General features: G+C 47.7%; 1 protein-coding gene across 2 annotated transcripts; it reads right to left on the bottom strand.

Annotated features, from left to right (window-relative positions):
* Window positions 1-3,901: 3,901 nt before the first annotated feature.
* Window positions 3,902-22,679, bottom strand: PABPN1 (poly(A) binding protein nuclear 1). 2 transcript variants are annotated; one of them, XM_070954322.1, is made up of 7 exons: window positions 22,446-22,526; window positions 17,753-17,867; window positions 12,208-12,275; window positions 12,024-12,130; window positions 10,409-10,496; window positions 7,732-7,886; window positions 3,902-4,986 (listed from the first exon to the last, which is right to left on the bottom strand). In XM_070954322.1, the coding sequence occupies exons 2-7, from the start codon at window positions 17,832-17,834 to the stop codon at window positions 4,947-4,949; spliced, it is 540 nt and encodes a 179-aa protein (XP_070810423.1). In that variant the 5' UTR covers window positions 17,835-17,867; window positions 22,446-22,526; the 3' UTR covers window positions 3,902-4,946. The 2 variants fall into 2 exon arrangements, with proteins under 2 accessions (XP_070810423.1, XP_070810422.1); XM_070954321.1 differs by lacking the exon at window positions 3,902-4,986 and having other exon boundaries at window positions 7,719-7,886; window positions 22,446-22,679.
* Window positions 22,680-23,425: the final 746 nt, after the last annotated feature.

Consider the following 23,425-nt stretch of genomic DNA (forward strand, 5'->3'; position numbering starts at 1 on the left):
GGATGCGGTGGCTCAGTGGCTAAGACGCTGAGCTTGTCGATCGAAAGGTTGGCAGTTCAGCGGTTCGAATCCCTCGCGCCGCGTAACGGGATGAGCTCCCGTTAACTTGTCCCAGCTTCTGCCAACCTAGCAGTTCGAAAGCACGTAAAAAATGCAAGTGGAAAAATAAGGACCACCTTTGGTGGGAAGGGAACAGCGTTCCATGCGCCTTTGGCGTTTAGTCATGCCAGCCACATGACCATGGAGATGTCTTCGGACAGCGCTGGCTCTTCGGCTTTGAAACGGGGATGAGCACCACCTCCTAGAGTCGGGAACGACTAGCACATATGTCCAAGGGGAACCTTTACATTTATCTTTAGAACAATTAATCAGCGGAACAACTTGTCTCCAGAAGTTGTGAATGCTCCAACAAATTTTTAAGATGTTGGATAACCCATTTGTCTGAAGTGGTGTAGGGTTTCCTGCCTAAGCAGGAGGTTGGACTAGAACAGGGGTCAGCAACCTGCAGCTCTGGAGCCGCATGTGGCTCTTTCACCCCTCTGCTGTGGCTCAAAGTATGCGTCACAACCGCCAATGTGTGACACCCGCTGGTACGCAATTTATTGAGCTTTTCGACCTCCGGTAGGCCAACCATAGATAAATCCAAGAAAAGAAAAGTTTCATAAGAAAACAGAAGGTTTAATTCAACTACATATGCTAGTTTTGTGGCCACTCAAGAAATCGTCAGGCACAGGAAGGGTTTTGTGGCTCCCGGTGTTTTCTTTTCTGTGGGAAACTGGTCCAAATGGCTCTTTGAGTGTTTAAGGTTGCAGATCCCTGGACTAGAAGACATCCAAAGTCCCTTCCAACTCTGCTATTCTATTCTATTCTATTCTATTCTATTCTATTCTATTCTATTCTATTCTATTCTATTCTATTCTATTCTATTCTATTCTATTCAGAACTTTATAAGGCCTTGGTAAGACCACACTTCCTATATTGCGTAGTTTTTGGTTGTCGCGATATTAAAAAAAAGATGTTGAGACTCTGGAAAGAGTGCAGAGAAGAGCAACAAAGATGATTAGGGCACTGGAGGTTAAAACAAGGTTTTAAAACAAGGAAGAACGGTTGTAGGAATTGGGTATGGCTAGTCTAGAGAAAGGAAGGCCTAGGGAGACATGATAGCATTATTTGGGGGGCTACCACAAAGAAGTCGTCCACCTCGGGTCCACCTATTCTCCAACGCACCAGAAGGCAGGATAAGAAACAATGGATGGAAACTGATCAAAGAGAGAAGCAACCTGGAATTAAGGAGAAATTTCTTGACAATCAGAACAATTAAGCAGTGGGACTGCTTGCCACCAGAAGTTGCCTCCATCAGTGGAGGTTTTTAAGAAGAGATTGGACAACCATTTGTCTGAAATAGTATAGGGTTTCCTGCCTGAGCAGTGGGTTGGACTAGAAGATCTCCAAGGTTCCCGCCAATTTTGTTATTCAAAGGTTCAACAGGTGCGTTGGATATGTGTTGGATATGGATTAAATTCAGCTCTCGTGGGTAATTCCACTCCTGACCACTAGAGGCCCTACTGAGTTTTCAGCCCAGTGTTTTTTAAGCTTGGCAGTTGTAATGCATGGACTTCAACTCCCAAAATTCTTCAGTCAATTATGCTGGCTGGGGAATTCTGGGAGTTGAAACCCACACAAGCGTCAAAACTACCAAAAACCCGACTTGAATGCGATTCGTCTCTTAAAACTCAATATACATAGTCCTTGACTTACAACCACGATTGCGCCCCAAGATTTCTGTCACTAAGTGAGACAGCCAAGTGAGTTTTGCTCCGTATTACAACCTTCCTTGCCGGAGTTGTTCAAAGTGAATTGCTGCCATTGTTAAGTGAGTAAAGAGGTTGTTAAGTGATTCGCGTCGTGAAAAGAGGATTCCATAACGCCGGGAACACTGCAAATCGTCATGAATAGTTGGTTGCCGAGCATCTGAATTTTGATAGTGTGACTCATGAGAATGCAGCAAATAGCCATAACTCGCTTTATTTCAGCAGCATCGTAATTTCGGTCAGTAAATAGGACGGTTGTAAGTCAAGTCCCAGTTACCAGTCGGGATTTCCACTTTGCAAATCATAGGAACTTTCTTAAGTTATGCAATTTTTTAACATTCTCCAAGCAGGAATAAGGAAATGCCAGGCTCTATAGGAAGTTCTCGATTTACGACAATCGAGACCAGATTTTTGTGACAAAGGAGCTTAAAGTCGCACCCAATGTTATCATTTGAGCCATAAAGCAAATCACCCGAGTTTAAGACAACCATGCAGTCGTTAAGCGAATCGTTTCCACCACTAGCTTTGCCTGTCATGTGACCCCTGGATGAAACCTGTTCTAAAGCAGCAAACTCTTGATCACTCGATCCTGAGGAATGCAGTGATGGTCGCAAGCGCGAGGACCGGTTCTAAATCACCTTTTTTCCAGTGCTGTTGTGAACTTTGGACTGTCACTAAGCGAGTGGTTGTTAAGCCGAGGACTGCCTGCATCAGCCAACTTGGTCACCCGGAGGAATAAGCAGTCGTAAACCAGAGCACTCCATTCTGCAGGTAGTCCTTAACAACAATTGAGCCCAAGCTTTCCGGTTGTCAACTTCAGTGCCATTTTACGACCTTTCTTGCCAGGGGTTTGAAGTGAATTGCTGCAAGTCGTTAAGTGAACGAGACAGTTGTAAAATGAATCTGGCTTCCCAGCCTAAGTTTGCTTGTCAGGTTGCCCAAAAACCAAAAAAAACACCACCGGGATTTCCCCATCCCGGCAACTGTCGTAAATGTGAGTCGGTTAGCAAGTGTTTGAATTCTGATCACCCGAGCAGCTGGGGACACTGCAACGGTCATTAACTGAGAAAAAGGGTCATTGAGCTGCTTTTTTCAGTGCTGTTGTAACTTCAAACAGTCGTTAAATGAACTGTTATGTGGAAAACGTGAACCTGACGAGGTAGTCCTCAACTTACAACAGTTCACTTGGTGACCGTTTGAACTTTGGAGACCGTTTGAAGAGAAAAACAGTCATGAAGTCACTGTTGTGATGTAGTCTGTGAATTACGTTCATTCACAGCTCAGTCCCAATTGGTTGCAAAAAGTCCTTCGGGAGAATCACCAACCTTTATCTCCCTTGACACACTGCCAAAGACCTACTTGGCAAAGCCACAGTGTGTCCAGAATCAGAGATGCCGACTGGGAACAGCATTAACGTTGCTTTCCTGCAAAGGGCCCATGTGCCTTTGCTCCTCTTTTATGCCTTATGGGAGAGGCCAATCATCTTCAGGCCTTACTCCCGAGTCGTCCCTTTTGTTTTAACTGTTCTTGCCTTCTGGCAGCTCTGCACATGTGCGCACTAGGAACAGGCTCCTCCTGTTCCTCTGCCTGTCTGATGTCCGACTCTGGAGGCTCCGGAATCTGCGCATCGCTCCCAGATGGCCCTGGCTCCATTCTCTGCCTCCGACACAGAGCCCACGTCCGAGCCCTCCCCAGACTCCAGGACTGGCTCATGGTCCTCCCCAGCCTCTTCACTGTCCGACTCCGCTGCCAGCTCCGCAGGCTGCTGGCGGATCACAACAGTTACCTCGAACTGTCGCTAAGCCGAGGACCACCTGTATGGGAATATACCTCCGCCTTTCGGCATCGGCTAACAAAATCATACACCCCACACTGGTTTCTTCCAAAAACATCTTTATTATTTTTTTTATTATTTTTTTTCCACCCTTATAACATTCTGCTTCTTCCTCTGTTTAGCCTCCCTCCGACCTGGAATATTTTTTCCCCCTCTTTTTTTTTTTTCTCTCTCCCCCCCTTTTTTATTTTTTTTTTTAAAAAAAGTCAGTCTGGCTTTTCTCAACACCCACCCACCCAAAAAAAAAACCCCTCCTGGGTGGTCTTTTTTTTTTTTTTTTTTTCCCCTGCCCCTGGTTCTCTACAGCGTCAGGTTTCGGTGTATTTCTTCAGGCTAAAAAATAAAGGAATCTGTAAAGATAAAGACACTCAAACAAGGCATATAACAACCCCCCCTCCCTAGAAGAGACACACACATGGGAGGAAGAATGAGGGGTGTGGGAACACCTACAACCTGTATGGTGGGCACCGGATGGGAGGGAGGGAGGGAGGGAAGGAAGGAATGAAGGTAGGGGGAAGAAACCCGTTTTTTAAACAGGAATCAGTCTTTTTTAGAACAATACATTTGGGTGCAGGACAAAATTCTGAGATTGGAGCGAAAGGGTGATGGAGAGTAAGAGGCAGGGATGGATCCCTTCTGCAACCTCCAGCCAGAACGGGATGGGGCATTTGAGGATGTCCCGGGTGGAAACATAGGTCGGGCGAGGGACGTCTGGAAAAAAGGTAGCGACGAAGCCGTGAATGCCAGCTTCTTCCTGGCTAGTCTGGGTTGAAGGAAGGAAGGAAAGAAGAGCAGGGCAAAGCGACAAAGGCAGCAGAAACCAAGCAGGGAAATAAATGCGCAGACATACGAAGACACAGAATGGAGCGAGGGAGCAGTGGAAGAGAAACAAAAGAATCACAGAATTTCAGAGGGGATGGGGACGCCCTCCCCAGCATTGCCCCCCCTCCTAAAAACACAGAGGAAGAATCCCCCCCCAAAAAAAAATCTGCAAAAGGAAAGGAAGGGCGGAGAGGGAAACTCTTTCAACAATACTACCAGGTGTTTTTTAACAACAGCTCGGCTGACCCACAAATATTTTTTTTCGTCTTTCTTTCTTTCTTTCTCTTTCTTTCTTTCTCCCCTCCCTCCAGTATATGTCAACCCTCTTTCTCTGCACAGTGTAAGAAACATCCTCCTCCCACCAACAGTATATATATATATATATATATAATTTTTTTTCCATCATGGTAACAATCTTCATTTTTTTTTCTTTTTTTTTTTTCCTCCTTCCTAAAAAACCACTTTTTTTTGTTTTGTTTTTAGTAAGGGGAATACCATGAGGTCGCTCTGGCCCGGCCCCTGTGAAGAAAAGAAGGAAACAGGTTAATGAAAAAGGTATTTTTTTCTAAAAAATAAAAATAAGCAGCTTTTAAAAACTACAGAAAATGGATTTTTCAGTGAAAAACTGGAGGCTTCGGCATCTCCCAAAAAAGGCTTGAGAATTTTGGCGATCTCTGCCCCTACGACTTTGTCACTTTTTTTTTTAATTATTAATCTTGCTTTGGCTTTTGATGTTCTGAAGCTAATTTGAAACTTTAATCGACTTTTCATTCAAGAACCCGATGACGTCAAAAAACGTTTTGACTCTCAGAGGTTCCTGAAAAACTTGAGGTTTATCAGGGTAAGTAGTCCTCAACGGACTACTGCGAGGGAGCCCAAAGTTTCTGTTGCTAAGCGAGACATTGGTTAAAAGAGCTGTGCCCCATTTTACGACTGATTCCTCAGGCCACAGCTGTTAAGCGAATTGCTGCGGTTCTTAAGCTAGTAACACGGTTTAATTCAGGAGTCAGCAACCTGCAGCTCTGGAGCCGCATGTGGCTCTTTCACCCCTCTGCTGCAGCTCCGTCACTCAAAATATGCATCATAATCGCCAATGTGTGACACCCGCCAGCACGCGATTTATTGAACTTGCCAACCATGGATAAATCCAAGAAAACTATTCAACTACATATGCTAGTTTTGTGGCCGCTCAAGAAATAGGCACGGGAAAGTTTTGTGGCTCCCGGTGTTTTCTTTTCTGTGGAAAAGGGGTCCAAATGTCTCTTTGATTGTTTAAGGTTGCTGACCCCTGGTTTAAGTGATGACTGCTCTGTTTTTTTACTTATCAAAAGGTCACAAAAAAGGGGATCGTGTCACCTCGGGACACTGCAACCATTGTAAGTGTGAGTCAGTTGCCAAGCGTCTGAAATTTTGATCCCATGACCACGGAGATGCTGCAATGATCTGAAGTGTGAAAAACAGTCGTAAGTGTGAAAAACGCCCCGTCACTTTTTTCAGTGCCATTGTAACTTCGGGCAGTTGTTAAACTGTTGTAAGTCGAGGACTACTTGAAATTGACAAGAGACAATCCTTGACTTACAAGAGTTCACTTAGTGACCGTTCAAAGTTACAATGGGACTGACACTTATGACCGTTGCAGCCTCCCCAGGGTCATGCAATTTACATTCAGATGTTTGACAATTGATTCGCATTTATGACGGTTTGCGGCATCCCGGAGTCCCGCGATCCCCTTTTGCAACCTTCAGACAAGCAAAGTCGACAGGGAAGCCGGATTCACTTAACAACCGTTTGGCTAATTTGACAAGTGCAGTGATTCCCTTAACAAACGCAAGAAGAAATGTCATAAAATGGGGCAGGACTCACTTAACAAATGTCTCAAGTTAGCAAGGGGCAGGACTCACTTAACGTACATCTCACGTAGCAACGCCCATTTTGGGCTCGACGGTAGTCGTACATCAAGGAGTAATGTACTTAGGAAAACGGGACAAATTCTCGGATCGTTGTTAAATTGGCTTTCAAACACTGTCTTTTTTTTTTTTTTACCCAAATCAACTAATCTGGCTTGCAATGCAGGGTGGATAAAAATTGATGGCTTTTTTGATTTAAATTGGTTTTTTTATCTAATTTATTTTAATACAATGCTTTTGGAGTAAAAAATCTATCTCACGATCGTTTTCTATTTAAGATATATTCATACTTTAGTTTATGCAGCGTGAAATGGAGCTTAAGTTACGTAGCAGGAGGATGTGTATTCTGCGAAATTGAGACTATCGGTGAGTCAACAGCAGTGAGTCAGAGGAGGAGCCGCTGCGGGACGGAGATGACAGCTGCCCTTTAAAAATCATGATTTCAATCAACTCGATTTAAATCAAGCCCTTTTTACTAGCGATTTCAATCGCGATTTCAATCGACTTGATTTAAATCAAATCCACCCTGCTTCCAGGAGCCCTTTCATGGATCTGTTTCTTGTGAATTCCATTTTTACCTAAAATCAACTACCGTATTTTTCGGACGATAAGACGCTCCGAAGTGTAAGACGCACCTAGCTTTTGGGGAGGAAAACAAGGGGAAAAAATCTGCCTCTGCCTCCCAGCAATTTGCCTCCTTGCAGGAAACAGTGTGGTCCGCTTCAGCACAGCCTGATTTAGCACGAGCAAATGATTGATGGTTGGATCTGCCTCCCGGAATACCGCCGATCAGCTGTTCCAGGATGCAGGGATCAACATCATCCATCGGCACCCATTCCCGCTGTCACAGACACACCTCTGTGTGTCCCAATTTTGGCCTCCCATTTGGCGCCCCATTTTTGGCCCGTTCCAGCCGCCACCCCCTATCCCTGCCACCTGGAACGGGCTGAAAATGGGATGTGCAGGAGGTTGAAAATGGGACACGCGGAGGCCAAAAACGGGAAGCACGGAGGGCTGAAAACGGTACACGTGGAGGCGGCAATAGGTGACAGCGGCGATGGGCAGCAACGGTACTGATCCCTGCAACATGGAACAGCTGATCGGCAGTATTCTGGGAGGCCGATTCAACCGCCAATCAGCTGCTTGTGCAATCAGTGCCTCTTATACTCCGAAAAGTAAAGTAATCTGGCTTGCAGGAGCCCTTTCATGGGTCTGTTTCACTTGATCGAAGAGATGCCGGACTGTTTTAAGCCTGGGATTGCTACCTAGCCATCTGCGTGAATCTGACCACCTACTGTGGATCGACACACACACATACACCCCTCCCCAACATGCCGTTCCCTTTTAAGGGTCAGACCTGTAAGCACGCCCTCGGGGCGGCCTGCTGCTGAAGCCACTGTAGAAACGGGCCCTGGAACTGCTGTAGCCGGAGCCTCGCCCTCGGTACCGGGTCCTGGGAAAGCCTCTGTCTGTGGTGCTGATGCCTGGCCGGTTGGTCCGTTTGGGAATCACCTGAAAAAGGAAGAGAATCGTGCAGGTCAGACTCAACGGTGAGGGGGGGTGGTAGTAAGAAAAGGATGAGAAGGTGTGGTGGGTGAGAATGCCTGATCTTTCTGCTTGTTACCCTAGGACAGTGATGGCTAACCTTTTTGCCATCGCGTGCCAGGAGAGGGGGGGGCGGGGGAGGGTCGCGCGCACACGTGCCCACGCGCATGTGTGCGCAACCCCCTCCCCCCCCCGGCACATGATGGCCTGGTAGGCCCGTTTTTCTTTCTTACCTGGTTCCAGATCCTCTCTGTGTATCTGGGAATGGCGAAAACAGCCTTTCCCACTCCCTTGGAGGCCCTACGGAGGCTAAAAGGGCCCATTTCCCAACTCCCGGTGGGACAGGAAGTGACTTTTTTGCTGTCCCCAGCCTCCAGAACCTCTCTAGGAATCTCTAGGAGCCTCTCTAGGAGTCTCTAGGAGCCACTCTAGGAGTCTCTGGAGGCTGGGGACAGGAAAAAACGTCACTTCCTGTCCCACCGGGAGTGGGGAAATGGGCCCTTTGAGCCTCCATAGAGCCTCCAAGGAAGTGGGAAAGGCTGTTTTCGCCGTTCCCAGATATACAGAGAGGATCTGGAGCCAGGTAAGAAAAAAAAACGGGCCTTCCCCACCCACCCCCAGGCCCTCCAGAGGCAGGAAACAGCCTGTTTCCCTACTTCTGGTGGGCCCAGAAGGCCCGAAAATCAGCTGGCAGTGCGCGCATGCGCCCCAGAGCTGAGCTGGCATGCCCACTAATATGGCTCCGCGTGCCAAAAGCAGGGGGAGCACCGGGGGGAAGGGGGTCGCATGCACGCCCACACCCATAATTCAATGCACCCCCCCTTCGCACAACACCCCCCCCCCCCGTGCACAACACACACCCCCGGTGGTCCCCCTGCTTTTGGTACACAGTAGGCCCGTTTTTTCGCCCTCCCCAGGCTCCAGAGACTTTCTTGGAGCCTGGGGAGGGTGAAAACAGCCTTCCCCACCCCCACCCCCACCCAGGCCAGAAACAGCCCGTTTGCAAACTTCCGGTGGGACCGGAAGGCCCGTTTTTCACTCTCCGCAGGCTCCAGAGGCTTTTTAGGAGCATGGGGAGGGTGAAAATGGCCTTCCCCACCCTCAGTGGCCCTCCGGAAGCCAGAAACGGCCGATTTGCCAACTTCCGGTGGGACCAGAAGACCCGTTTTTCACTCTCCCCAGGCTCCAGAGCCTTTCTAGGCCTCTCTCTTTGGAGCCTCTGGAGCCTGAGGAGAGCGAAAAAACGGGCCTTCCCCACCCCCCGGAGGCCCTCCGGAGGCTGGAAACAACCTGTTTCCCAACTTCCGGTGGGCCCGGAAGGCTCAAAAATCAGCTGGCGCACGCCGGAGCTCAACTAGGGCAACGCTCGTGTGCCCATTGATATGGTTCCGCGTGCCACCTGTGGCATGCGTGCCATAGTTCGCCATCACGACCTTAGGAAAATGCACACACCTGTCTGTTAGCAGAGGGAATTTCAAGTAAAAGAGAACAGTTGGTACTGTGGGGTCCTTGGTGGTCTCTGACCTAGGCGGTTTGCTTGCAGGCGTTTCGTGACCCAACTAGGTGACATCATCAGTGTTAGAAGAGAGTGGGGTTGATGGAGTTGAGAAGGGAAGAAGAGGAGAGAGAAGGAAAAGGAAAAAGAGGAGGAGGGGGACTATGGTTTCTTGCAGACGTTTCAAGACCCAACTAGGGAACATCATCAGTGCTAGAAGGGAGTGGCATTTGTGAAGAGAAGCAGGAGGAAAAGACGAGAGAAAAGAAAGAAAAAGAGAAAGAGAAGAAGAGGAGGATGACAAGTGAGGGGTTCTTGGTGCTCTCTGAGCTGGGTGGGGTTTTTTGCAGACACTTCATTACCCAGTCAAAGAATATCATCAGTGTTACAAAGGAGTGGGATTTGTGGAGTGAAGCAGGAAGAAGAGAAGTGAGAGAAAAGGAGAGGAGGAGGAGGAGGAGGATTGAGGAGTCATTGGTGCTGTCTGAGCTCGGAGATTTTCTTGATGTTTCGTTACCAAACTTGGCAATATCATCCTTCCTTCCTCCTGCTCCCTTCACTGCACAAACCCCGCTGCCTTCTAGCACTGATGACGTTCCCTAGGTGGGTCACGAAACGTCTGTGAGAAAACCACCAAGCAGAGAGAGAGAGGGAGACAGACAGACAGAGAGAGAGGGAGAGAGAGTGGGAGGGAGGGAGGGAGAGAGAGACAGAGAGGGAGGGAGGGAGGGAGGGAGGGAGGGAGGGAGGGAGAGAGGGAGAGAGAGAGGGAGGGAGGGAGAGAGAAAAAACACGCACAGGGGGAATTTCAGATTGGAGTGATCCTGAAGGGAAGAGATCCGAAGCAGAAAACCTCACCTTCTTCTCACTTAGTCTTAGGTGGTTCGGGTTCAAGGGTTGGCTGCAAGAGTTATTCAGGGGTCGGGCACAGTGCACGGTGTGTGTGTGTGTGTGTGTGTGTGTGTGTGTGTGTGTGTGGAAAGGGCATACCCACCTTGATCTGTCTCCCCCTGAAGAGGGACTCGTCTAACGCTAAGGAAGTCCGCACCGATTCTTTGTCGGAAAATTCTATGTAGGCGAACCTGGAGAAAATGGGCGGAAGGGGGATGGACGATTAGACACTTTGTACTATTAAGCAGGGAGGGGTTCACTTACAGGTAGTCCTCGACTTACGACCACAACTGGGCCCCAAATGTCAGCTGCTAAGCGAGGCAGTTGCTCAAGCGAGCTTCGCCCCTTTTTACGACCTTGCTCTCCACTGTGGTTAAGTTGGCATCAGTGGTGGAATTCAGCCGGTTCTGTCCGGATCGCACGAACCGGTAGCAGCAACTGCATGAGGCTCTGCCCACCCGCAATGTGCGACTCTTGCGTATACGCAGAAGGCCGTGCATTTGCGAACCGGTAGGGAAGGTAAGTAAATCCCACCTCTGCTTGGCACCATCCAGTGGTGAAAAAAAAATTTTTTTTTTTTTGCTACTGGTTCTGTGGGCATGGCTTGGTGGGCGTGGCAGGGGAAGGAAACTGCAAAATCCCCGTTCCCTCCCCACTCCAGGGGAAGGATTCTGCAAAATCCCCATTCCCACCCCACTCCTGGGGGAAGGATATTGCAAAATCCCCATTCCCTCCCCACTACAGGGGAAGGATACTGCAAAAACCCCATTCCCACCCCATTCCTGGGGGAAGGATATTGCAAAATCCCCATTCCCTCCCCACTCCAGAAGGATTCAGCAAAATCCCCATTCCCTCCCCACTCCAGGGGAAGGATTCTGCAAAATCCCCATTCCCACCCCACTCCTGGGGGAAGGATATTGCAAAATCCCCATTCCCTCCCCACTACAGGGGAAGGATACTGCAAAAACCCCATTCCCACCCCACTCCTGGGGGAAGGATATTGCAAAATCCCCATTCCCTCCCCACTCCAGAAGGATTCAGCAAAATCCCCATTCCCTCCCCACTCCAGGGGAAGGATTCTGCAAAATCCCCATTCCCACCCCACTCCTGGGGAAGGATATTGCAAAATCCCCATTCCCTCCCCACTACAGGGGAAGGATACTGCAAAAACCCCATTCCCACCCCACTCCTGGGGGAAGAATATTGCAAAATCCCCATTCCCTCCCCACTCCAGGGGAAGGATACTGCAAAATCCCCATTCCCTCCCCACTCCAGGGGAAGGCTACTGCAAAATCTCCATTCCCACCCCCCTCTGGGGCCAGCCAGTGGTAGCATTTGCCTCTCCGAATTACTGAAAATTTCCGCTACCGGTTCTCCAGAACCTGTTGGAGTTCATCCCTGGCACCATGGCTGTGAAATGAATCTGGCTCCCCCATTAACCCCGTCTGCAAAAAGGGGGGATCACAGGACTCCCCCCACCATACGACAACCATCATATAATACAGTTGCCAAGCGTCCGAATTTCGATCATGTGACCATGAGGATGCCGCAACCATCGTTAAGTAAGTCCCCCATCTTTTTCAGCGCCGTTGTAACTTCAAACGGTCAACTAAATGAAAGGGAAGCCTACCTATATTCTACTGTACCACTTCTTGAGCTTTAAGGAAGCTTTCAAGCCAAAAGACAAATTCCACACACCCAAGAAAAATTCCACTCACCCCTTGGGATGGCCCGTGTATTTGTCACACAGGATAGTCACACGATTGACGGAACCACAGCCATGGAAGTGGGCTTCCAACTCTTCTGCGGTTGCCCCGTAATCTACCTGAAATGGAAGACGGGTCAGTTCAGGTGGTGAGCCTACTGGTTTTGAAGAAAGCTAGAAGAGGGGAAAAAACTCACATTTCCTACGTATATAGATCTGGCGTCGGCTTCCATCTTTTCTTCTAAAGACATGATGACTGGGCCAGCTAGAGAGAGAGAGAGAGAGAGAGAGAGAAATAGAGGCAGAATTATTAAACAATGTGGAAGGAAAAATGTCTATGGAGATTCTCAGTCATCCCAAAATTCTCATTTTCCTAAAAGAGGCAGCTGGACTTTCTGCTTTTTTTTTTCTTCAAAGGTGTTTCGCTTCTCCTCCCAAGAAGCTTCTTCAGCTCTGACAGGATGGTGGGGAACGGAAGGATTTATACTCCTTGCAGACAGCTGGACATTTGCATCCTTTTAGTGAGGGGTCGTTAAAACCCCCTGGAGGCTTATCTGTGTCCTCAGGGTCACCTAAGTGGTGCAAATGGCTATGGAGCCTTTTTTTGGAACTGTGTTGTAGACTGGAGATAAGATTATGTGGTATCCGTCCCGCTTTGTTGAGAGAGGGCTGTTCAATTTGGAAATAGATGGCCTCTTTGACCCCTTTTTCGAACCAGCGGTCCTCTCTGTCCAAAATGGGGACTTTGCTGGCTTCAAAAGATTGGCCTCTGTCTTTTAAACGCAGATGGACAGCTGAAATAAGTCCTGATGGGTTTCTTCTCCTTTGTTGTGTCATGCGTTTAGGAAGTGGCTGTTTTGTTTCCCCAATGTACGGATCTGCACATGGCTCGCTGCATTGGACTGCATATACCACATTGCTCAGTTTGGTCTAGGTGTTTTATCCTTGGGGTGGACAAGCTTCTGCCTTTTGTGTATTCTTGGGTTTGAAGTCTGCACGTATGTTGTGTTGGCCGAAGATCCTCCTGAGCGTTTTCCGATATTCCTGCAACGTATGGAAAGACAACGTTGCTTTGTTCATTGTTCTCTTCATCGTCTTGTTATGGAGGAGCTCCTGTGGGATCTTTTTTGAAGATTTGATGAAGGCCCACTTGGCATGGCCACACATTCCGAGGGCTTCCTTGATGTGTTGTCCTTTTTCTTTCCCATCGTTGCTGGCAGGCAGACCTTCAGCTTGGTGGTGTAGAGTTCTGATGACTTCCATTTTGTGCTCCAGTGGGTTGATGGGAATCAAAATGTAAATATTGATGGCGGCGGGTGGGGGTGGGGGCTCTCTGTAAACTTCAGTGTTAAGACTTCTGTCTTCCTTGATATGTACTGCACAATCCAGGAAGGCTATAGACCAGTGATGCCAAAATCCGGGGAAGCGCAAGGGGGTTGCAGACACCCATAATTCAATGATCCCCACCTTAGCACATGTGCGCAGTACCCACCGTGCTCCCCACACTTTTGGCACGTGATGGCACGGTGGGTCCGGTAGGCCCATTTTTCACCCTCCCCAGGCTCCAAAGGCTTTCTTGGAGCCTGGGGAGAGCAAAAATGGCCTTCTCCACCCCTCCAGAGGCTGCAAACAGTTCATTTCCTGACTTCCGGTAAGACAGTTTTTCGCCCTCCCCAGGCCCCAGAGGCTTTCTAAGAACCTGGGGAAGGCGAAAACGGCTTTCCCCAAACATTGAAGTTTACAGAAAACCCACACACAGAGATCAATATTTACATTTTGATTCCCACCACCCACACAGGAGCACAAAATGGATGTCATCAGAACTCTACACTGCCGAGCTGAAGTCCAGCCTACCAGCTACACATTAAGGAAACCCTCGGAACGTGTGGCCTCCATCAAATCTTCAAAAAAAGATCCCATAGGAGGTCCTATATAACAAGATGACGAAGAGAACAATGAACGAAGCAATGTCATCATTCCATACGTTGCAGGGACATCGGAAAAGCTCAGGAGGATCTTCAGCCAACACAACATATGTGCACGCTTCAAACCCAAGAACACACTAAGGCAGAGGCTTTTCCACCCCAAGGATAAAAACACCTAGAAACAAACTGAGCAACGTGGTATATGCAGTATAATGCAGCGAGCCATGTGCAGATCTGGACATTGGGGAAACAAAACAGCCACTTCTGAAACACATGGCACAACAAAGGAGAACAAACCCATCAGGACAAGATCCATCCATCCATCCATCCTCATTTAAAAGACAGAGGCCACTCTTTTGAAGATAGCAAAAATCTCCATTTTGGACAGAGAGGACCACTGGTTTGAAAGAAGGGTCAAAAAAGGCCATCTATGTCAAAATTGGACAGCCTTCTCTCAACAGAGGGGGAGGGATATGATGTCATCTACCTCCAATCCACAACATAATCCTTTCAAGAGTTCCAAGAAGGCTCCACACTCATTTCCACCACGCAGGTAACCGATAACATACCTCCAGGTGGCTTTAAGGACTGGCTAAAAGGATGCAAATGGAAAATGATCAGCTGTCTGCAAGGAGTGTAAATCCTTCCATTCTCCACCATCCAATCAGAGCTGAAGAAGCTCCTGGAGGAGAAGCGAAGGAGAAGTCTTCAAAGAAAAACCAGAAAGTCCAGTTGCCTGTTGGGAAAAGCACGTTTGGGACAACCATGACCTGGATGACTGAGGAATCTCCAGAGATGTCCAGGTCATCGTTGTCTCAAAGGTGCTTTTTCAAAAAAGCAACTGGACTGTATTTTCCGTGAGTAATAGAGTAGAATAGAATTCTTTATTGGCCAAGTGTGATTGGACACACAAGGAATTTGTCTTGGTGCATATGCTCTGAGTACATAAAAAAAAAAAAGAATCATAAGGTGCAACACTTAATGATAGTCATAGGGAAGCAGTCAATATAAATCTTAAGGATACCAGCAACAAGGTTACAGTCATACAGTCATAAGTGGGAAGAGATGGGCGATAGGAACAATGAGAAGATTAACAGTAATGCAGACTTAGGAACTAGTTTGACAGTGTTGAGGGAATTATTTGTTCAGCAGAGTGATGGCGTTCAGGAAAAAACAGTTCTTGTGTCTAGGAGACATTGCCAAAAAAGCCAACACAGGCTGTATTAATAGAATAGAATCAAGATCACGTGAAGCGTTAATACCACTTTATAAGGCGTTGATTAGGCCATCCTTGGAAACCTGCATCCAGTTTTGGTCACCACTATGTAAAAAAGATGTGGAGACTCTAGAAAGAGTTCAGAGAAGAGCAACAAAGATGATGAGGGGACTGGAGCCTAAAACATATGAAGAACGGTTGCAGGAACTGGGTATGTCTAGTTTAATGAAAAGAAGGACTTAGGGGAGAGATGATAGCAGTGTTCCAATATCTCAGGGGCTGCCACAAAGAAGAGGGAGTCAAGCTATTCTCCAAAGCACCTAAGGGCAGGACAAGAAGCAATGGGTGGAAACCAATCAAGGAGAGAAGCAACTTAGAACTGAGGAGAAACTTCCTAACAGTGAGGACAATTAACCAGTGGAACCGTTTGCCACCAGAAGCTGTGGGTGCTCCAACACTGGGAGTTTTTTAAGAAGAGATTGGACAACCCTTTGTCTGAAATGGTATAAGGTTTCCTGCCTGGGCAGGGGGTTGGACTAGAAGACCTCATCGATGAAGCTTCTTGGATGAGAAGCGAAATGTTTTCTTCTTCCTTAACAAAAAGCACTCCAGTTGCCTTTTTAAAAAAGCAACTTTGAGAGGCCGTGGGAGAATTTTGTCCTTCCTGCCGGCATTCAGGAACAGCCTTAGGTAAAGGATGAGGGTTTAGGGCAGGGGTCGGCAACCTTAAATACTCAAAAGAGCCACAAAGGTCCTAACCGGAAGCCCCACCCCCCCATTCAATTCTGAAGCCAATCGGAAGTCCGGTTCCCCCACCATAGTGTCTCCTCCTAGTGTGGCGTCCTTTTTCCTCTACCTGTCCCAACTGAAAGTCCTATCAATTGTGGAGCCGACCGGCGATAGGGAGCTGCAGCAGAGGGACGAAAGAGCCACATGCGGCTCCAGAGCCGCGTATTGCCTACTCCTGGTTTAGGGTTAGGTTTATCTATCTATCCTGACTCCAAAGGTAGCAATTCTGCCTAAGATCAGAGTGGATAAAAATCAATGATTTTTTTAAAAATATCAAAAAAAAAAAAATCGGATTTTTTTTATTTAAATCGGATTTTTTTGATTTTTATCGAATTTATTTTAATAAAAAACTTTTGGGGTAAAAATCTATCGTAAGATAGTTTTCTATTTAGGATACATAAATAATTTAGTTTATTCAGCATGAAATGGAGCTTAGTTATGTAGCACAAGGCTGTATATTCTGCAACCCTGGGACTATCGGTGAGTCAACAGCGGGTCAAAGGAGTAGCAGAGATGACAGTTGCTCTTTAAAAAGTATGATTTAAATCGAGTTGATTTAAATCAAGCCTTTTTACTAGTGATTTAAATCATGACTTAAATTGTGATTTAAATCAACTCGATTTAAATCAAATCCACCCTGCCTAAGATCCAAGTCAACAACACTGCTTTTTCCTCTCTTTCAGGGCCCGAATTTCCTAGTCAAGTTTAGCTAATGCAAAAGAGAAATTTTTTTGACTCCTTTTCAGTACAAGTACGTGTTTCTACTTTACAGGAAATCAACCAAAACACGTGATCATCCCAAGGCAATCTGTCTTTCTGTGCTCCCAAGATGTCATTTAACATCACCCTGCCAGGCCGTTGCAGCTTAAAGAGAGCAAAGATATGATTCAGTCAACTCAGCGAGGGACGATCTAGAGATTTTTGGGAGGGTGTGTGTGTGTAAGTGTATATATACACAAACACACAAGCACAGACCCACTCCTAGATAGGCACAGGGTGTACCAGAACTGAGGGCCCATAATTTATTTGACTATATACTTCTATTAAGTATTTGAATGGTTGCCATTTCCTTCTAAACACTTCCTTAATGCTTGGTCCAATTTATGACCTGTGATCATTTCTAAAAGCACAATCACCTTTTCTCTTGAGAAAATAAATAAATAAAACCTATTGTGATTGGCCGATGGGACCGGAGTTCCAGTATACACGTAAAGACACGTAAATTTTATTTATCTGCATCCCACTTTTTTTTTTTTACGAATAACTCAAGGCAGTGAACATATTCAACATAGCTTCCTCCTATTTTCCCCGTAACCACCACCTTGGGAGGTGGGTTGGGCTGAGACAGGAAGAGACCGAAACTTACCCAGCCGGCTTTCGTGCCTGAGGCAAACTAGAATTCACAGTCTCCTGGTGATTGGCCCACAAACACCCAGCCAGCTTTCATGCTGAGACAGGACTAGAACTCACACTCTCCTGGTGATTGGCCCAAAGGCACCTAGCTGGTTTTCGTGCCTAAAGGTGGGACTAGAACTCACCTGCTCCTGGTGATTGGAGGACAAAGTCACCCAACCGGCTTTCATGACTAAGATGGGACTAGAACTTACAATCTCCCGCTTTCTCACCTGGTGCCTTAACCACTAGACCAAAGAGGCTGTCGTCATATATACTCATGGATACAAACCCAAACTCACATCCATATAAGACACTGTGTGCGAGTGTGTGCGTCTACAATCCTGAATAATTAAAATGGCTCTCCTGATTGAGAAAATGGCTGAAATTCAGAATTTCCAAGGGGTGGGGGCTTCTCACCGTTTCCGGGTGGGGGGCTCATGTTCATCTGTTTCTCCACTTCATTTTGCAATTCTTTCAACTTCTCGGCTTCTTCCTCCATCTCTCGTACCCTGGCTTTGATGGCTTCCAGCTCCTGGGGAGGAATGGGCAAGCAGCAATGAGCAAAAATAAATAAAATAAAATGCCCGTTGGTTGGTCCCACCCAAAGGCTCCTTCTGAAAGAAATATAGGTAGTCCTTGACTTATTTACGACACCGGAGCCCAAATATTTCTGTTGCTAAGCGAGACATGGGTTAACCCCAAGGTTACGACCATTCTTGCCACCGTTAAGTGAATCCGTGCAGTTGTTTTGCTGGTCGCATGGTGGTTCGGTGGCTTTCCCCGTTGACTTTGCTCGTCAGACGGGGGATTGCGCGAGACCGCCCCGTCCGTCATAAATGTGAGTCACTTGCCAAGGGTCTGAATTTTGATCACGTGACCACGAGGATGCTATAATGTGAAAAATGGTTCTAAATCACTTTTTTCCAGTGTCGTGTCGTGACTCTGAATGGTCACTAAATGAATTATTGTAAGTCGAAGGCCGCCTGTATCCATTCTATTTTAATTTTTGGGGTTTTAAATCGGCCAAATCTATTTAATTATTTTAATTTTTAATTATTGTTGTGTCTTGTGTTTTTAAATTGGCTGTAACCGCCCTGAGTCCTTCGGGAGAAGGGCGGTATAGAAATAAAATTATTATTATTATTAATTATTATTATTATTAATTATTATTATTAATTATTATTATTATAGCAAAACCACAGGTAGTCCTTGACATAGAGTTATTCATATAGTGACATTCGATATTATAACGCCACTGGGGGAAAAAAATGAGTTACCACCGGTCCTCACACTTACGGCCAGGGCAGCATCTCCACAGTGACGCTGATCAAAATTTTGGCAACCAGCACATATTTACAATTGTGGCACTGTCTTGGGGGTCACACAATCCTACCTTTTGTGACCTTTTTTGGACGGCTTCCAACTAGCAAAAGTCAATGGGGGGGGGGAGGTGGGGGAACCGGATTCGTTTAACCACCCTGTGATTCCCTCAACCACCATGGCAAGGTCGGTTGTAAAATCAGGCAAACAACTGTCTCCCTTAGCAATGAAAATTCGGGACCCCAATTGTGGTTGTAAATCAAGGACTAATTGCATTGCCAATTAGGATGCAACTGTGGGTAATACAGGTAGTCCCTCGACTTGCAAGAGTCCATTCTGTGACCGTTCGAAGTTACGACGGCACTGAAAAGAAGCGACTTCGGACCGTTTTTCACACTTACGACTGTTGCGGCATTCCCCACGGTCACGTGATCAAAATTCGGGTGCTTGGTAACCGACTCCTGTTTACGACCGTTGTCACGTCCCAGGGGTCAGGTGATGATCCCTCTTTTGCGACCTTCAGACGGGCAACGTCAACGGGGAAGCTAGAGTCGCTTAAGAACCGTTTGACTAACTCCACAACTGCAGTGATTCACTTTTACGAAAGGTCGTAAAAGGAGGCAAAATTCACTTCACTTCACTTTATCTTGCTTAGCGACAACATTGCAGGGCTCAGTTGGGGGTCGTAAGTCGAGGGTTACCTGTACACCATTCCAAACAGCTGCCCACCCCTCCTCTGCCTCCTGATTTTTTTCCCTCACTAACAGTTCCCCTCGCACATATGTGCTAGTCGTTCCCGACTCTAGGGGGCGGTGCTCATCTCCGTTTCTAAGCCAAAGAGCCAGCGCTGTCCGAAGACGTGGTCTCGGTGGTCGTGTGGCTGGCATGACTAAACGCCAAAGGCGCACGGAACGCTGTGACCTTCCCACCAAAGGTGGCCCCTATTTTTCTACTTTCGAACTGCTAGGTTGGCAGAAGCTGGCACAAGTAACGGGAACTCATCCCATTATGCGGCGCTAGGGATTCGAACTGCTGAACTGCCGACTTTTTGATCGACAAGCTCAGCATCTTAGCCACTGAGCCACTACATTCCTTCTTTATATTTATGTGTATGTGTATATGTGTATATACACACACACACACACACAAAAATGCCCAGCTATGTCTGGGCTGCCCCCCCACCCCCGGAAGCCTTTCTTCCAGATGGCAGAAGTCCCTCAGCCTTTAAAGAAAGGGGGTCTTCCCCCCCCCCCGATTGGCCCAAATAGCAGGAAAGCTCCCATCCTCCGCTAAACACTCTTTGTTCCCACGCTGAGAAGCAATGGAGGCTCTCCCTGCCCTGGAGCTCTATCGTCCCATCAAAGCATCCCGCTTTGATTTCCATCTAATTTTGATCCCGTTTCTAAGCAGCCACATGTCTCCCAGACGCACCCCCCCACACACACAAAATCCCTCCAGGATCTGCATTGCCTTAAGACCCCCCCCTTTTCAATCCTCTCTCCCCACCCCCTCATCTCCCATTAAGCCCCATGGCTCAATCCCATCTTTCCTCCTCCTGCCCAGCAAAGAGCCGCCCTTCCCCTCCCTCTTTTCTTTTCTTTTTTTCAAAATGCGCATAAAAAAATAAAATAAAACAGATCGTGCTTCTCTCTGGCGCTGAAGCAAACGGGCTCTAGTCCACAAAATAAAATTTAAAAATCAAATATATATATATATTTTTTTTTTTTAAAAAAAAGAGGGGTTTCCATCCCTCTTCTTATTGTTCTCCAGCCAAGCATGCGGGGCAAAGAAGAGACAGATCCGGGTCAGGGAGGAAGAAGAGGATTTTTTTTTTTTAATTCTTGCCTTCCTTCCTTTTTCATTTTTTTCCTTTTTTAAAATTCTTGCCTTCCTCCCTTCCACTTACTCCCATCTCCTTCCTTCCTTCCACCCTCCTTCTTGAATGTTTCCTTTTTAAAAAATTCTTTTCCTCCCTTCGTCTTATTCCCATCGCCTTCCTTCCTATTTAATTTTTTCGTTTTTAAATTCCTTCCATTCCCATCTACAGCCATCTCTTCTTCCCAACCTCCCACTTTCATTTTTTCTTTTAAGAATTCTCTTCCTTCCTTTCATTTTTCCTATTTTTAACTCTTTCCTTCCTCCCTTACCTCCCACTTTCATTTTTTCTTTTAAGAATTCTCTTCCTTCCTTTCATTTTTCCTATTTTTAACTCTTTCCTTCCTCCCTTCTTACTCCATCTCCTCCCTTCCTATTTCATTTTTGCTTTTTTTGAATTCTTTCCTTCCTTATTCCCATCTCCCCTTCCTTCCTATCACTCACCCTTTTTCATTCTTAAAAATTCTTTCCTTCCTTTCCATTTTCTTTTAAATTATTTCCTTCCTCCCTTCCACTTATCCCCATCTCCTTCCTTCCTCCTTCCCAATCTCCCTCTTTAATTTTCCCTTTTTAAAATTCTTTCCTTCCTCCCTTCCACTTATCCTTTTAATCTTTTCTTTTTCTCTCCTTCCTCCCTTCCACACTCATCCCCATCTCCTTCCTCCCTCCCTCTTTAATCTTTTTAATTCTTTCCTTTCTCCCGTCTACTTATCCCCATCTCCTTCCTTCCTCCCTTTTTCTTTTTACAATTCTTTCCTTCCTCCCTTCCACACTCATCCCCATCTTTTTCCTTCTTCCCTCTTTAATCTTTCCTTTTTTAAAATGTTCTTCCTCCCTTCCACACTCATCCCCATCTCCTTCCTTCCTCTTTTTTGCAATTCTTTCCTTCCTCCCTTCCACTTATCCCCATCTTTAATTCCTCCCTCTTGAATCTTTCTTTTTACAATTCTCTCCCTCCCTTCCACACTCATCCTCATCTCCTTCCTTCCTTCTCTTTTTTGCAATTCTTTCCTTCCTCCCTTCCACACTCATCCCCGTCTCCTTCCTTCCTTCTTGCAATTCTTTCCTTCCTCCCTTCCACTCATCCCCATCTCCTTCCTTCTTTCCTTTTTCTTTTTCTACAATTCTCTCCTTCCTCCCTTCCACTCATCCCCATTTCCTTCCTCCCTCCCTCCTTTTTTTTACAAATTTCTCTCCTTCCTCCCTTTTCCACTCATCCCCATTTCCTTCCTCCCTTCTTTTTTTTACAAATTTCTCTCCTTCCTCCCTTCCACACTCATCCCCATCGCCTTCCTTCTTTCCCTTTTCTTTTTTGCAATTCTTTCCTTCCTCCCTTCCACTCATCCCCATCTCCTTCCTTGCTTCCTCCCAATCTTTTTTCTTTTTAAAATTCTTTCCTCCCTCCCTTCCACACTCATCCCCATCTCCTTCCTTCTTTCCTTTTTCTTTTTTTTTTTACAATTCTCTCCTTCTTCTCTTCATCCCCATCTCCTTCCTTCCTTCTCCCTCTTTTTCTCTTCTTTGCAATCCTTTCCTTCCTCCCTTCCACTTATCCCCATCTTTCCTCCCTCCCTTTAATCTTCCTTTTACAAATTCTTGCATTCCTCCCTTCCCTTCCACACTCATCCCCATCTCCTTCCTTCCTTTCCTTTTTCTTTTTTTTTTTTACAATTCTCTCCTACCTCCCCATCTCCTCCCTCCCTCCCTCTTTAATCCTTTTTTTTTAATTTTTTTTTCCTTTCTCCCTCCTTCCCCTCCCCTCCATTCATCCTTCCTCCCTCCCTCTCTCCCCTTCCCTTCATCCATCCATTCATCCATCCACCCAAGTCCCCGACCCCCTTTCTTCCCTCCCCCTCCCCAAGTGTGCGTGTGTTTTTGAGGGGGGGGGGAGTGAGGGAGAGATTATGATGCTCACCGGGTCCTCGATGGCGGAGTCGCCGGGGTCGCCCTCGCCCAGGCCGGCCTCCTCCTCCAGCTCCTCGGGGTGAGGGTGGTGGTGGGGGGCGCCCACGCCGGCCGGCCCAACCCGGGAGGGCAGCGAGGAGGAGGAGGAGGACGACGTCGTCGTGAGGGCGCCCCGGGGGCCGCCGCCGCCGCCTCTGCTCCCGCCGCCGCCGCCGCCTCCTCCGCCCGCCGTCTCGATCAGCATCTCCTCCTCCTCCTCCTCCTCCACGCGGAGCCCCCCGCCCTGCTCCCCCCCGGGGCCGCTTCCCCCCAGCCCGTTCCCGTACTGCGACGGCAGGCCTCCGCCGGGGCCCCCGCCCGGCTCCCCGTCGCCCCCCAAGGCCGCGATAGCGCCTCGCCCGCCGCCGCCGCTCGTGCCCTTCACGGACGCCATAGAGCCCGCCGCTGTTGCTACTGCTGCCGCCGCCACCACCGCCACCGCCGCCGCCACCACTACCACTGGCCGCCCGCCTTCGCCGCCGCCGCCGCCGCGCTCCGATTGGCTACCCCGTCTCGCGCCCGCTCCTATTGGCTCGGCTCCGACGCTCTCTATTGGCTCCCTGCCTCGCGCCTTCAGCTCGGCTTCTTGGTTTGGCCCGGCACGGCCGTCAATCAAGAGGCGTCCGTCGGCGATTGGGAAAGGGTTTGGCTACTTTCGACCCGCCTTCAAAATGGTGGATTTTGGAGGCGAAGGGCTTTTCAGGGGTTTTTTTTGTGTGTGTGTGGGGTGGGAGACGACCCGCCCCTCTCAAGCGTTTGCTGCTCGCTGATTGGGACGGAGGGACCACCACCAACTTTTGTTGGCTCGGGGGTTGCGGAGCTGAATGGAGGAGGTGGGTGTCAGTCTGTTAGGCCCCGCTCGGCGCGAAAGAAAGGAGGTTTGAGGAAAGGGAGGGGAGGTGGACTTTGCCCGCCTTTTCCTCGCCAATCTTAATCCTCGAGGCGTGATTG

This window comes from Pituophis catenifer, unplaced genomic scaffold, assembly GCF_029215685.1.
Source record: "Pituophis catenifer annectens isolate HBS135680 unplaced genomic scaffold, rPitCat1.0.hap2 SCAF_15, whole genome shotgun sequence".
NCBI lineage: Eukaryota > Metazoa > Chordata > Lepidosauria > Squamata > Colubridae > Pituophis > Pituophis catenifer.